Source organism: Erinaceus europaeus, chromosome 8 (assembly GCF_950295315.1).
Source record: "Erinaceus europaeus chromosome 8, mEriEur2.1, whole genome shotgun sequence".
Taxonomy (NCBI): domain Eukaryota; kingdom Metazoa; phylum Chordata; class Mammalia; order Eulipotyphla; family Erinaceidae; genus Erinaceus; species Erinaceus europaeus.
Window position 1 is genome coordinate 87,190,261 of NC_080169.1, and position 15,993 is coordinate 87,206,253.

Sequence of the window (15,993 nt, forward strand, 5' to 3'; positions counted from 1 at the left end):
GTACCCCTCCTGATGGTTTTGTTAATTTATCCTTTCTTAAATAAAAAATAAATTAAAAATTAAAAGAAGAGTAATAAGAAGTGATTCACTGAGGTTTACTGCACGAATCTAAATTGGTTTAATATTTGAAAGTCAATTCAAGTAATTTATCATAATAAGGAATACAGAGACAAACCACAACCACATCAAAAGATGAATATGAACCATTTTGGAAAATTTATAACAAACTTATGATTAAAAACCTCTCAATGAATGAATCCTCAATGAGATAAATGACATCAAGTAATATCACACTTACGATGATAAACAGACTGTTTTCTCTTCAAGAAAAGGAAAAGGCATTGAGAGCTACTCACTGCTTCTATTCAACATTGTGCTAGGAAGTCTAGTGAGTGTAGTGTCAGAGTGGATAAAGAAAGTTTGGCATGAAAGGAGGCAGGGAGACAGTCTGAAAAGGAATGAGTAAAGTGGAAAGTTTTTCCCCCCCTCATAGATTATGTGCTTGTCTACCTAGGAAATTTTATATATTATATACAAAATAAACAAAAAACCCTGCCTGACTTATTGAATCAGTAAGGCAAGATCACAAGTAAATGTCAACATATGGTGAACAAACTGAGAACCTGTAGTTAGCAAAGGAATACTTGGGGAAAATTAAAAAGAAATGTGGTCTACAGTACCATGAAGCAATTTGAAATAATCTCAATGAAAGAGATAAGAGAGAGGCAAAAAGAGACACAAACACTACAGCACCAAAGCTTCGCTGATGCAGTGGGGTGGGACTTGACCCTAAGTCAAGCACATGGCAAAGCAATGCATTATCTAAGTAAGCTATTTCCCAGTCCTCAGATGAGTGTTTTCATGTCCTTTGGGTATATCCATAGGAGAATAGGGCTTTTTGGTACAACAATACTGCTGAAATCTTATCATTTTGTAAAAACACTGTTAAATTACAAATAATATATAACATCAAAAAAGTTGAAACACAGTCCCTGCATTTACGATTTATTTTTGTCTAGGGACATCATTTACCTGAAGTTGTAGTACACAGGCAAGACTAATTCATGAAGAAAGCTATTAGAAGTGTTGTAGGCTTGAGTTAATGAATAAATGTATTAAAGAATAATGAAGTTAGTTTTAAAAAGAGACAGGAAGATAATGTACTCTGACTTTATATTGACATCAAAGGCTTGAAGAGCATTATAAACTCATGATGTAATATAGAAATATGCAAAGGAAACAGAGACATATCCAAAGAGACCTATGAATACATATGTTCATAGCAACAAATTTGTAGTAGCCCAAACTTGAAGGCAACTAAGGCACACAAAGACAGATGACAGGGCCAGCCAGTGGGGCAACCGGTTAAGCGCACATATCACAAAGACAGATGAGTGGCTAAGAAAACGGTGGTATAAAATAATGTGATGATAACATTAACTATCGATTGTCTTTTTGAACCCTAAGACAGCAGGAACCTCACATCTCCACTAGAGAGCCCCTACTTCCCCAGTCCTGGAACCCTTGGATAGGGCCCACTTTCCCGTAAGCCTCTCCCAATCCATATCAAATAATATTGCATCCGCTGACCACAACCTAACCAATGCAACAATTGCCACCTCAACATGCTTCACCTCAGACTGTGTCCAGACACTTCACGTGTGGAATGACAACCCTTCAGCTTCATTACTCGGGTGAGACCTTTCCTTTTATAGTACACTCTAATTTCATCTCAGGTGGTTCACTTTCTAACAAAGTCCCATAACCTAGATATACACCAGTTTCTGTGAGAGAGAGCTTATGTTCACACGTATCCATAAACTACTGCAAAATATATACCTGAAAGCAGAAGTACACCGGAGTTTGCAGTGAGTACCTCCCTAACACTTCCTCTCCACTATTCCAAGCTTTGGGTCCATGATTGCTCAACAATTTGTTTGGCTTTGTATGTTAACTCTCTTTTCAATCACCAGGTTCCAGATGCCATCAGGATGCTAGCCAGGCTTTCCTGGATTGAAGACCCCACCAATGTGTCCTGGAGCTCAGCTTCCCCAGAGCCCCACCCTACTAGGGAAAGAGAGAGGCTGGGAGCATGGATCGACCAGTCAACGCCCATGTTCAGCGGGGAAGCAATTACAGAAGCCAGACCTTCTACCTTCTGCAACCCTCAACGACCCTGGGTCCATGCTCCCAGAGGGATAGAGAATGGGAAAGCTATCAGGGGAGGGGGTGGTATATGGAGATTGGGTGGTGGGAATTGTGTGGAGTTGTACCCCTCCTACCCTATGGTTTTGTTAATTAATCTTTTCTTAAATAAAAATAAAAAATTAAAAAAAAACACGGTGGTATATAGGAATACTACGCAGTTTTAAAAATGATGACATCATCTTCTTTGCTACATCTTTGATGAAACTCAAAAGGAATCATGTTGAGTGAGATAAGCCGGAAAGAAAGGATGAGAACTGAATAATCCTACTCATAGGTAGAATTTAACACTTGGACTAGATGTGATATATTACATCAAAGCAGAAAACTGGAGAAGGTCGGATAGGGATGGAGAATCTCTGGGTTTCTGGTGCATAAGTGTAGTAGAAAAGGACCTATACTAGAGGGGAGAGTTTCCTATACTCAGAGATCCAATTGATTTGTTACACTGTAGCCCAGTTTATATCTGCTCACAAGCATATTCAAATAGTGAGTGAGGGATCATTTTGCACTGAGTAGCATTACCAAACCATTTTTCAAAAAGCAGTGGATTATGTGGATGAGCTTAGAAAGACTAACACAGCTTCACTGATAGTGAGCGAGTGGGTGGCTGCTCCAAGAATAGCACCCAGACTGGAAGCCGTGAATGAAGATACCAAATGTTTCTACAGAATGAAAGTGAAAACCATGTAGATGGGAACAAAGGAGCAATGTAAAGGCAACGAGTTCTAATTCAAAGTGGGAAAGAGAGAGAAAAGTAATTGCAGTCATTTGTAAAGTGAGAAAGCATAGAGTATGTTAATCACAAATACAAACTACTCAAGACATTTACGTGTTATTTCTCATTGTTCCTCAATTTTTTTTAACATTTGTTGCATCGTTGAATTCTTTGGCTGGTCACCCCATCTACCTTCCTAATCCTAGTAAACAAACACATAAGACACACTGAAAGTAACCTACTTCCAAAGGGACTGTAGCCAGCACTTTGGGTTCTGCAGTTCTCATCTGTCTCTTTCTTTTGGCCAAATGTCTTTTAGATAAGACAAACCATAGTTTAGACCAAGGGCAATCTTCTTTGAATCTCTGCTTACAGCCATAATCCTCAGTCTCTACCTCATCCTTTACACCCATTGTGCAATGCTCCTGGCAGTCAAAAATTTGAAATTTTGAAACACTGAATTATACAAAAATGACTCAGGATTGAGTTCAAAACATTCATGTCCTAAATATTCTCCCTCACAGTGGTATCTTAGATGGTTATCTACCATGTTACTGTAAAATGGAAGTCTTGAAAACAAAACCATTATATAATGAAGTAAAGAACACTGATGCAAATGGCAGGGAATAAATATAACCATTTGCAAAAAAAATAAAAGGCACACAAGGAAATCAAATGAATCTTCTGCCCCCCCTTTTTTTTCTTCCAATAGTATGGTATCTCAAATTCCTTATGTTAGAAGAATTCCCCACCATTTATTTCTTCCCCTTAAAAATTAAAACAGTGCAATAGTTACTTTTTCTGTCCTCCCTGTAGTTAGAGAAGGCATGTAACTTAAATTTGACAGAACAGATGCATCAAATAGGAAATAAGTGATGCAACACAGAAAGTCCAGAGGAGCAACCATTTAAGACCCCAGTGAAGGCAGTAACGGTGCTAGTGCCAGCAGTTACAATGTCACCTGCTGCAGACTAGATCTGTAATTGGCTTGTGATGCTGGCTGGAAAGAGCTGGTTCTCTAGTTGTTTGTTTTTTAAATCATTTCTTTTTAGAATATTTTGTTTCTTTACTTATTTACTAGGTAGAGACTGAAAGAGAAAAGAGACCTGCAGCACTGCCTCACTGCTCTCAAAGCTTTCCCACTGCAATAGGGGACTGGGGGCTTCAATCAGGGTCCCTGTATTTTTTAATACTGTGTGCTCAATCATATGCATCACCGCCCAGCCTCATTAGTTCTCTAGTTGTGTTGGTCACTGCTATCATGTTGTAATGCAACCAATAAATGCTCTTTCTGTTTAATGAATAGAGGCTTTACCTGCTTGAAAGTACAAATTCTGAGACATCTACTGTCATGAATCTGACCTCATTATACTTTAAAAAGGTATACAGTTCCCTACTATCTGAAAGCTGTATTCCTATTTGGTAGGCTATTTTATGTGTCTAGGAATCCTCAATAATAATAACATATATCTAATACACAGAGCTACTTTTAATATTTTCCTTGATGAAAAAAATTGCTCCTTTCTGAATTTCCTAGTTATCATTTTGCCTTTTTATTTTTAAACCCTCTGCTTATTAGGTCTTTGCTATTTCAGGGCTAGAAACCCTACTTTACAAAGGGTAATAATATGACTGGAAATAAATTAGATTATAAACTCTATTAATAGATGATGCACAAGGTAAATAATACAAAACCCCAAATATTCTAACCTAGGTTACTGACTCTAAACAGGGGAGTAGATTACCAAAAGCCACGTTCCCCATGATGATTACTCACTAGCTTTTTCAACGTGGTTTTATAGAGTAGTCCATTTGCCAAATTGACTCTTGCCCAAATTTTCCTGGCATACAAATTATCAAACAGTTAACCCTCCTATTAGTAGGCTCAGCAGGACCAAATAAATGCATGAATGAGCATGGACCTTCTCCTCTCTCTTTGAGAAGCCAGCTAGAGCAGCCTTCAGGCCAAACGTCTCAAAGCTATCGAAGAGTAATGCCTAATGTCAAATAATAAGTGCTTGAATTACAGGTAATGAAGCCTTTGCTTTCCCTGACTTTTGATCTGGCAAAGATTTAAAGAACAGGACTTAATGAAAATAATGGATTTGTTTTTTCTTCTTGCTTTTAGATTTGCAAAGCCACAAACTGTTCTATAAGAACTGAAGGTGTTTGGCTAAAATACTTACTTTTAGGACTAAAGGTGCAAGATAATTTTGTGGCTAAAAGAGATGACTTGTATTTCTGATTTTATCAGCTGATACAAAATATGTCCCTATAAAAGATCAGAGTATAAACTCTTCTTACATGTTACAGACTACTGAGATAAAATGTTCTTTTATAAACAACGGATAGACATTCCTATCAAAAAACCCCTTCTCTGTGACGATACAACTAATGAATCTGACCAAAAAGGCCTCCTGTAGCCACATTATACATGGGAGAAAGATCACTGACTCATTTTATATTAGTCTCTCTGGACCCATAAGACAGAAACAATTTCCTTTCACTCCTAGCCAGGCTGGAACTGACCCAGTCATTCAGAAACAGACAGGATGTAAGTTGATTAAAAAATCAGCTAGATAATAAAATCTTTGATTCAACTATAAATGTGGTTCCTTATTTTCTGCTTCTATTAGCAAAATGACAAATAAAAATCAAAGCTGAAGTAAAAATTTTGGTAACCAAGTTTTTTATATATTAAGTGAACACTACAATGTAAACAAGTTATCTCTTAAATTTTGCCAACCCAGCAGAAGTACTTCCTTACAAACCAGCTCATTTAACATGTTAAGAACAAAATTGACATGTATCTCATCCAAGAAATACAAATGAGTTTTAGTGACATCAACTAAAATACATTGGCTTTTGCTTATGTGGTTTGTTGGGATTTTTTAAAATCTCCAGAGACTTTAGTGGTTGTCTGGAGGGCTATGTAGAGGGCTCACACAGTCAAGAGTAAACTGATTTTGCCTCACATTCATGGAAGAAAGCCTTATATTTATCTCTATTATTTTACCCAGCCTTCCAAATTTTCTATAATATGGCATGCTGAGGAAAAGGTCTGCTTTTGTCTCAACATATACAGTAGAGTAGAACATTGGTGTTAACACATTCACATATGTTAATGCAAAGATATAATTACAGGCAAAACACAGATTAAATGACAATACTATCAATACAGTATAGTGTCATGTCAATTGTAAACCAGATACTAAAAGTGAGTTATATGTTTTACATAAAGAACAAACAGAAGAAAATTTTTAATGCTTTAATAGTAGAGAAGGAACTATTTCAACTCAAATCATACTAAGATAGCATTATCTTTTCTGGCTCCCTCATTTGTCTTGGCAGCTTATCAGAAAGACAAATTTAAACTTCTATTTCCATATGGCTGATTGCAGTATATATGTGTGTGTGTGTTTTATCAGAGTTAGCACTCTTTGAAGCATGTCCTCACGTGCAATGAATGTGCGTGTGTTGGCAGAGGAGGGGGCAGGGAAAGGAGGTTGGTTTAAATCAAACCCATGTGAGCAGGAGCCTACAGGTCTGCAGCAGACACAGCCACCAGACCCCAGAGGCGAGTTTGACACTAACCAGGACTCCAAGATGACACACTTTGCAATTTCATATACCATGCAAGATTTCACTCCATTTTGCTCATGCTATTTTCACTGTCTAGAGTGACAGTTATAAATAAAATATCAACTTTTAACTGTAAAAAATACAAAGAAATATCTGAAGCAGAAGCTAAAGTAAGTTGTGGGTGTCACTATTTAATTGCAGTCTTACCCAACTCACTTATTTCATGGCTTATAGGACAAGGAAAGGAAAATGTGCATATTTTAAAGACAACTTCTGTAGGGGAAACAATTACTTTGTCATACACCCTTTACATTATTTTTATTTCAAGTTACATTTGAGAAGGGTCACTGGAATCTGTAATCATTTGGAATTACAAAGTAATTATCCAAGCCCTTTTTGAAAATGCAATATTAAAGAATAACAACCTCAGAGATGGTTTCTTTATTTTACACTGTATTAGGAGGAAAGTGATAGTTTGAAAATCTCAGTACCTTCTTTTGTCTGCTCTCAGCAGCAGCCAGCTGTGTGGACATCCTTTCTTGCATTTTTCGACAGTGTGCCATGACTGCTTCAAGGATTGAGAGTGGATTGGTGCAAACTGGCTTCTTCTCTTTGTCACCAGCACCTGCTTCATAGTCTCTCTGCAGTGCCAAGAATGGGTCATTTAAGTTAAATCTCCCATACCGTTCCTGGATAAATACCTCCTTCCTTCGAGCCTAGAAAAAAATCAGAGTAATGTATTGATAAAAGAAATAAAAATATACTACAGATATTTATAAGAAAATTTTGTGATTACTTTTCCAAATAGCATTCAAAACTGCTGTGAGTAATGGCTTACATATGCCCTCCAGCAGAGAGTGAGAGGCCACTGCCAGTTGACCCCAATATGACCCCAGTGGCCAATATGATCTCCAATCACTGAAATTGCACAGGGCAAACCATTTGGACTACTTTCAAATCTTTCTTTAAGAGCATGGTCTTTCAAATTACAAATGATGAAAATACAGTTTTCCTATATGCTCACTTCCTCAAAGATATTAATTTTTAGGTGTAGTCTTTTTAAATTAAAAAACTAAAAAACAAGTAAATTTTAGTAAGTAAAATTATCTCTATGTCAACAAAATTTACATTTAGTAGCATAATTATCAAGGTAAGCCATTGTTGGGCAGCCCCCCTGCTCCATCCTCCATTGCTGACACTATGGCCTATTTACATAATCATGGTTTTGCCTGATCTATCTTCTTTCTACCTCAAGACCCACCCTGCCTGCAAGGTAACATAATCCCACCAGTTAAAACCATTCCAACAGTTGCTAAGGAAGCTTCTACCTTCCCAGCATGCTTTTGCCTTTCTCCACCCCCTTTCATAGACATTTCCATTTCTGACTTGCCACTTGTGGTTTTATCCTATAAAGCCACTTCTGTTTCTGGTTTCTCTCTCTCCTCTCTTCCATGTCCCAACCTAGAGGAGGGCAGGCATGCAGGGGAAGGCTGACGCCAGCCATTGCGGTTTGGCACCACCTGGCTTAACCCTCTGTGCTCACACCCAACTCTGGGGCTCCCACTTGAATAAAGAATTGTATTACCATGCCACCACGAGTTCCTGGTCTCTCTCCCGTGACTCTAGCCCAGCAAGTCATACAACATATAAGTCTCCTATATGTTTAGTATCACCACCAAGAATTTATATGATTTTTTAAAAGAAAGCACAACCACAATTTAAAAAAAATTTTTAATTTATTTATTCCCTTTTGTTGCCCATGTTGTTTTATTGTTGTAGTCATTATTGTTGTTATTGATGTTGTCATTGTTGGATATAACAGAGAGAAATGAAGAGAGGAAGGGAAGACAGAGAGGGGGAAAGAAAAACAAACACCTGAAGACCTGCTTCACTGCTTGTGAAGCAACTCCCCTGCAGGCGGGGAGCCAGGGTCTCAAACTGGGATCCTTACACCAGTCCTTGCACTTCGCACCAACTGCACTTAACCCGCTGTGCTACCGCCCGACTCCTGAACATCCACAATTTTAAGTGAAAAATCACATTTACAAGTAAAGTTGGATCAATTCCCAAACAACTATAAATGCGAGAAATTTAAGAAAAATGTAAGGATAGCCTCATAGTTGAAGGGCATTAAAATATAGTTCACAGAATCCTAGGGAAGAACATAACCTCATTTACTCTAAACGTCAGTCCATCAGCATCAAAGTTAATTGCACACCCACATGGCACTAAATGCAATTTTCTATAATTAGCCTACAACAGTCTTTGCATAAAATGAAAAATGGTAGTAGAAATATATTAAAAAATAGTAACATTTTCCTAGCTGAGGTCATTTGGAACATAACAGAACAAATAATTCTATGGCACTGCCAATGGAAAAAAACTAAATTACTTAGTAATAAATTCTTATTGTCCAAAATTTTAAACATTCTTTCTAAAAGGTTAATAAACATATTTCCTCACTTTGAATCCAACTGTATTGAACAACTAAACTTTTCCATTTTTAGATCACTACTAGCAATATAACATCTGGATAATAGAAGTACTATCACAAAAAGTCTTCCCCCCATTACCAAATTAGATTAAGAAAATTAATTTTCAAAAAAAATTCAGTTTCATTGTTAAATTTAAAGCTAGTTTTCAAAGGATTACCATGTAAGAAATACATTGAACAAGTATCACTTGAGAGAGAAAAGTAATTTCATTTGGTCTTTCACTTTTCTTTTAATATTCTTCAATGTAATAATCCTCCACCCCTGCAAAAAAACTTTCGACAGTTTCATAGTTTTTTTTGTAATTACTTGTATTTAATGTAAGTCCTATAATTACTCTAAATTTAAATCCCAAGAGTCTTAATTTGGTGGCTAGAATTTCCAGCGTTTCCTTTCCCCAGTTAGAATCTGCTATATATGGATTAATTTGCACCACTTAAGAAAGAATTGTGATCAGTTCTTTACTATTAACTTGACTGGAGAAGATGACAATTTGTTTGTTCCATGTGTATCCAACTGCTTGCTACCCATCACCCAAATGGCATCCTCCTCTACCACAATGTACTGAGTCTCCAAACTCCTTTAGTTTCCTCCAGCCTATCCCCTTTAGAATATTTGGGTCAGCTGTGATAGACCTTAACTAATGTACATTTCATCCTGTATTTTTCCTTTTGTTCCTTAAGTTCTACTTAAGAATAAGGTCATCTGCTATCATCTCTTTTTTTTTTTTGCCACCAGGGTTATTGATGAGGCTCAGTTCCTGCACAGCTCCACTGTTGCTTATGACTTAAATATATATATGGAGGGGGGGGGGATAGTGTGAGGTCAGGAGAGTGAGAGAAGAGACACTTGCAGCATTAGCTCACTTCTTGTAAAGTTTTCCCTGTGTAGACGAGGACTGGGTGGCTTGAACCCAGGTTCTTACATCTGCTAATTTACATGCTCTACTGGCTGAGATCCCACCTAGCCCCTTATATCTAAATCTTATCCATACTCTTTCAGAGAAGTGTTCATCCTCTCTTGAGCTGAAATGGACGAATGTTAAAATGAAGACAGAAATGAGTGGGGAGTCTGGCGGTAGCATAGCGGGTTAAGCATACTTGGCGCAAAGTAAAGATCCCGGTTACTCCGCCTCCCCACCTGTAGAGGAGTTACTCCACAGGCAGTGAAGCAGGTCTGCATGTGTCTATCTTTCTCTCCCCCTCTGTCTTCCCCTCCTCTCTCCATTTTTCTCTGTCCTATCTAACAATGACAACATCAATAACAACAATAATAAGTACAACAACAATAAAAAAGACAACAAGGGCAACAAAGAGCGAAATAAATAAATTAAATTTAATTTAATTTAAAAAAAGAAATGAGTAGAACAGAAACATTCTGCCTCATGGCTTACTAGTGGATTGTTTTTTCCAACAGAGTATGATGAATGTTTAAAATCTCCTTCCCCACAAAATGGATGGGAACTTTAAAGGATCACTCCTTTTGCTCCCACTGGTAGGGCCCTTCCATTTATAATAAATGTTTCCTCTATGTAGGTCATAAATTTAGGACAGACTGTGTGGGACTCTTCATTAAAAAATTGTGAATTTCAAGATGACAGCAACACACACTATTTAATCAAGCATGAGGTCTTTCTAAGAACATGACACTTTGTCACTTCACAGGTAGCACCCATGAACTAGTGCTGGATACCAACCTATGTAGTATCTAGAGTCCAGTTTCTACTAATTAAGTCCCTATCTTTGCCTACTGAAAGGGCTCTGGATGTCTATCATTCTCATTATTTGATTGCCTGTGGTCCCACAGAATCTACAGAAAACATTCATGAATCTCTACCTAAACAAAACAAGGAGTGCAAGATGAGTTCTGCCATCAACCTTTCAGTCACTTCCACAGAATGCCTGCTTTTCAGCCCCACTTCTATTAAGTTATTAAGTATTCTCCTTTAAATCTTTTTTTTTCCCTTGACTTAAGATGAAGGAGGGAGCAAGTGAATGAGAAAGGAGTGATAACATAGAAAAATACTACAGTATTTAATATCTAGTAATGAAATTCTTTTATACCTTATATGGAGAGTAGTCATATAAAAGTCAAAAGTAAACAATAAATCCTACTTATGAAAATTTAGTATCTGGAACCTCACTTAAGTAACAAATATTTAACATTATAGGTGCCCTGCTAAAACTTAGTACTTTAATAATGCAGTATAATTATCTGATGTCTACTGACCCTTTTCATATATTTTATTACATACAATACTGTGACACTAACTCAAGTCCTTTCTAACCAGGTAGCCTATAAAAATGAGATTAAAGGTCTTGAGAAATGGATTAAACTGATTTTTAAATGATGTTAGATTTTAATATGTACCATAGATTTATTTCCATTTTAAATAGTCTTTATGTTCTGAAACATTTAATACTTCCTTTTACTAGTTAAACAACTTTGTGTTTATCTTTTGTTTCTTAAAACTAGTAGCTTTTGATTTTCTTTCATTCCATTTTTCATCATTTTGGGCTGACCTTTTTTCTGAGATAAACAGGCAGGGAGACAAAATGGGAAAAAGACACCACAGCAATGGAGCTTCCTTCAAGGCAGTAAGGGCTAGGTTTGAGCTGGGTTCATAAGCATGGCAAGTGCATTGTACAGTTGAGCAATTTTGATGGTCCTGAAATTAGCAGCTTTAAAGCCTACATTGACACTTAAATATGGGAAAACTATTTTTCTGCTGTTAATACTGAAAAATTATGTGTGTATAGGTTCATAAACATAAAATTGCCAACTGGTTTTCTTTGCAAATACAGACTAACATTTACTCTTTTATGATGAAGTGTAAGCTGCATTAGATTCAAGTGAGGCTAGAATTCATGGCTCTGTATTTTGGTGCTAATAAAGCAATTATGACTCTAATGTATTTTATTTTCCAAACAGAAATTTTCATAGGAAATAAAGCAGTCTACTCTATAAATGAAATTTGGACAACAAATCAAGAGATCTTTTTCAAGTTCCTAACACATGAAAACCTCAGGAAAGTGATTATTAAAGACTACAAGTAATAGTAACATTAAACTGACATAAATTTCTGATTATAGAGTTTCCATATTATATACATCCATTTTAATATCCTTACCATCCTCTTAAATGCAGTTTCTACAAATAATTTTAAGACTTAACATGTGCTTTACTCTACAGCTTTTTTCCAAGATTATCAAGATCTGTTTGTCTTCACTGTGTGCTCAAAAGATACAGGTTAAGTAATATAATATGAAAGAGAAGCTACAAAAATATTTCAGTGCATTCATGATGTATCTAATAACTAGCCATTTTAATAGGTTTATATTTAGCATTAAAATACATTCACTGACTTCCTTGGTATCAGAGAAGAATAAATTATTTTTATATCAAAGTACTTTATCCCAAGAGGGCTTCTTCCCAGTTAAGAAGAGGGAAAATAAGTAGGTCCAATTACCAATCAAGGAACTTTCAGTGACTTGGAAATTTCAAGTCTACCTTACCAGCAAGACACCTAACAGAAGTGACACACTCAAATGACTGGAGGGGCTAGGTAATCAACATTAACTTGTATAGTTGGCATGCTATTTATCAATGTGGAATGGAAGAAAGACTCTTGTCAAACTAGAAGTAGTATGCTCTAACTAAAGGAATGGGCCTTTTTTTTTTTTTAAGATTTAAGAAAATTACAGTATTTCACCAAATGAAATTCAACAGGTAGATCTGGTCAGGAAAGGAGCACACCTATTCTGTAATCTCAGATTGATGAGAAGAGTTCTATCAATTGAGTCTTAGAGGGAAGGTTATCACCTAAACATTTTGCTTTGAGCATCTTTCAAGTGGGGATTCTTTTGATTGACTGATATCCTTTCAGTCTATCACAGGACATACATGTGATGCACACTTGTTGAATGGATAGACATCTTGAGAAAACAGACTGTGTAACCCAGAGCCTTCAAAAGAAAGATCTCAGACCAGGTTTCCCAACTGGAGAAGGGTAAATGTTTTTATAAGGGGATGATCTTGTAGGGAACCTATATAAGAAATTAAAACTATGTCCACTCTTCTACACAGAAGTAATTCTAGAGAAAATGATGACTGTTGATATCTGTACTGAAGGAAAATTAAGGAATCATTGGGAGGACTATCCCAATAAACTATATAATCTGGTCAGCTCATGTACTGATTACACCCTAAACTTAGAATACATATGCTTACTGCAAAGATGCCAGGGCCTTTCAAATATGGATACCTTCTCAGTCACTTCTCTACAAAAAGCATCTCACCACATACCTATATTCATAAGCACCCTGCTTCCATATGCGTTTAATTATGTGATGTTTGCTGGCTGGAAGCTTCTGCTCGCTGCCTAACAACCACCAACCCACACAGCCACCTCCTTTCCTTTTGCTTATTTCATAAAGTTCAGAGTTTAGCATAACTGAATACATGTCCCAGTCATTAGAAAGCCTGGAATATTCTTCACTTTTCAACTATTAATGTTTATTCCTTTAAGTAATCTTGTAAAATGTTTATCATTCTTGAGAAATCTTGCTTTATAACACAATGCTTATTTTTAATGCATTTCTTTCTGAAAGAATGATCAATAGAGCCCAATGCCTACAAGCTTTAGTTATCAAGGAGACGAAGTACAAAAAATAAAAATGATTTGAAGCCTGCCTCCCTCCAAAAATAAAAAAATTTAAAAAAGAAAGAAAGGAAGGAAGGAAGGAAGGAAGGAAGGAAGGAAGGAAGGAAAAGAGCCAAATGAGTAGATAAGTTTTTGGTGTATGCATCAGAACTACTTGGGAATAAAACTTCACGGAAATGAGTCACTATGAAGACACAGACTAACTATAATTATAAAAACAGACTCAGAAAGAAACTCGTAAACCTAACTATGTTTATATAGAGATAAAATTGCAGCTGAATTTAGACTTTATAAAACATTTTTGAGAAAATCATCAGCAGTAAATAAACACATGTCCATTTGATATCATTCTTACCTTTGGCTTTCACTCTTTAGTAGTATCAGTGGAACTAGATTGGTCCTGATATGTAATTACAAAGGGAAAGTAAAGAAATCTGGGGGGAGGGTGTGGAGAATGCATGGGGGGGACTTTCTGGTCTGTGTGATGGTGGAGATGGAGTGAGGCTGGGGGTGACAGTGTCTTGCATAAATGTTGAGAAATTTTGGGAGTTGGGCAGGTTAAGCACATGTGGTGCAAAACGGAAGGACTGGTGGAAGGATCCTGGTTCGAGTCCCTGGCTCTTCATCTGCAGGGGGGGCTCGCTTCACAGGTAGTGAAACAGGTCTGCAGGTGTCTGTCTTTCTCTCCCCCTTTCTGTCTTCCCCTCCTCTCTCCATTTCTCTCTGTCCTATCCAACAATGATGACATCAATAACAACGATAACTACAACAATGAAAAACAAGGGCAGCAAAAGGGAAAATAAATAAATAAAATAAAAATAAATAAAAAAGAATAAATAAAAAAGTTGAGAAATTTTACACATATATCAACAACTGTATTTGCTGTAAATCATTAATTCCCCAACAAAATGCACAAGAGAATTGTGACACACATATATATCACAACTGTATATATACATATAAACAAATATATATTTATTTGGTTGTTGGAAAAGTCATGACACATCTTAGCACAGAAAAATATGATAACTTTCCCCAAAACTTACAACTCCTTTACTTCATTACGAAAGAAACTTAAAGAAATGATCAGTCAGAAGGTGCAAGAGGAATACCAGATGGTATCACTTATAGGCGGATTTTCTTTTTAAAGGAGGGAACGGCAAAACACGGGACTTCACTAGATGTGGCCTGTTGCAGCAGGGTTCAGAATGGGGGGAGAGAAGGGAGGGGGAAAGTATTAGGGCTTGAATGCACAATTGTACTGAAGAATCTTAAGTGCTTGTAGGACTGGTGTGCAGACACATTATCACAGAAGGATGAGAAATTATATACACAGGACAATGATTATTTCCCTAATAAAATAGCATTTAAATAAATAATAAAGAGAACTTTTACTGAGTTTATTACTTACTGCTAAATATTTTGAATACATTTTCTCCTACCTGGTTAAGCACACATATTACTATGTGCAAAGATCTGGATTTGAGCCCCCCTCCCCACCTGCAGGGGGTCTGTTTCATGAGTGGTGAAGCAGGTCTGCAGGTATTTATCTTTCCTTATCTATCTATCTGTCTATACCCTCTCAATTTCTCTCTGTCTTATCTAATCAGAAAAAAGAAAAAGAAAAAAATGGCCGCTGGGAGTGGTGGATTCCTAGTGCCAGCACCAAGCCTCAGCAATAACTTTCAAGAGATAGCCATTATATATTATAATTAATATTTACATATAGTTGATTGGGGATTAGAAAGGTTCTCCATTGGTGTGGGGAAAATCATAATGGATATCCAAACGCCCTTTCATGCCTAAGTCTCTGAAGTTCCAGGTTCAGGCCCCTGCAGTGTTCTGGTCTCTCTCCAGATCTCTCTCCATCTCTCATTAAAACAAAATATTTTTTCTTGAAAATTAAAAATGTATCCTCTTAATGTAAATTTAATAGGAGCTGTCATTTTATTCCAAAGCCTATACTTTTAAGCAATGAAAAAGAATTAAGACTACACTGTTTTCACATGTTGAAAATGATTTTTAAAAATGTGTTAACTTACAACACTATTTGAATCAGTATAAGGAAAAGAGACTTAACAATAAAATAACTAAATATTCATAACAAATAAAATTTTATACATGTCTTATATGTACTTTTGTCATTACTAATTATATAGTAATATAATTTAATCAAACTGAGGGAGAGGAAAAGGGATGGAGAAGAGAGTAGGAGTATCAAAATTAAGGTCATGAACTTCTAAATTTTTAAACCTCTGCAGTGCTCTGGTAATAAATAAATAAACAAAATCAAGAGGAGTGGTGGAGGATATAGAAACATTAGTAAACAGGCA

The 15,993-nt window shown here is 36.4% G+C and overlaps 1 protein-coding gene across 3 annotated transcripts in view; it reads right to left on the bottom strand.

The window, feature by feature from the left end:
* Positions 1–15,993, bottom strand: part of CTTNBP2 (cortactin binding protein 2) — a 186,161-nt gene that overhangs the window by 99,381 nt on the left and 70,787 nt on the right. For all 3 annotated transcript variants that reach the window (XM_060196481.1, XM_060196480.1, XM_060196482.1), the window contains exon 3: positions 6,997–7,221. In XM_060196481.1, the coding sequence (XP_060052464.1) occupies positions 6,997–7,221 (225 nt within the window). The remainder of the gene's footprint in view (positions 1–6,996; positions 7,222–15,993) is intronic.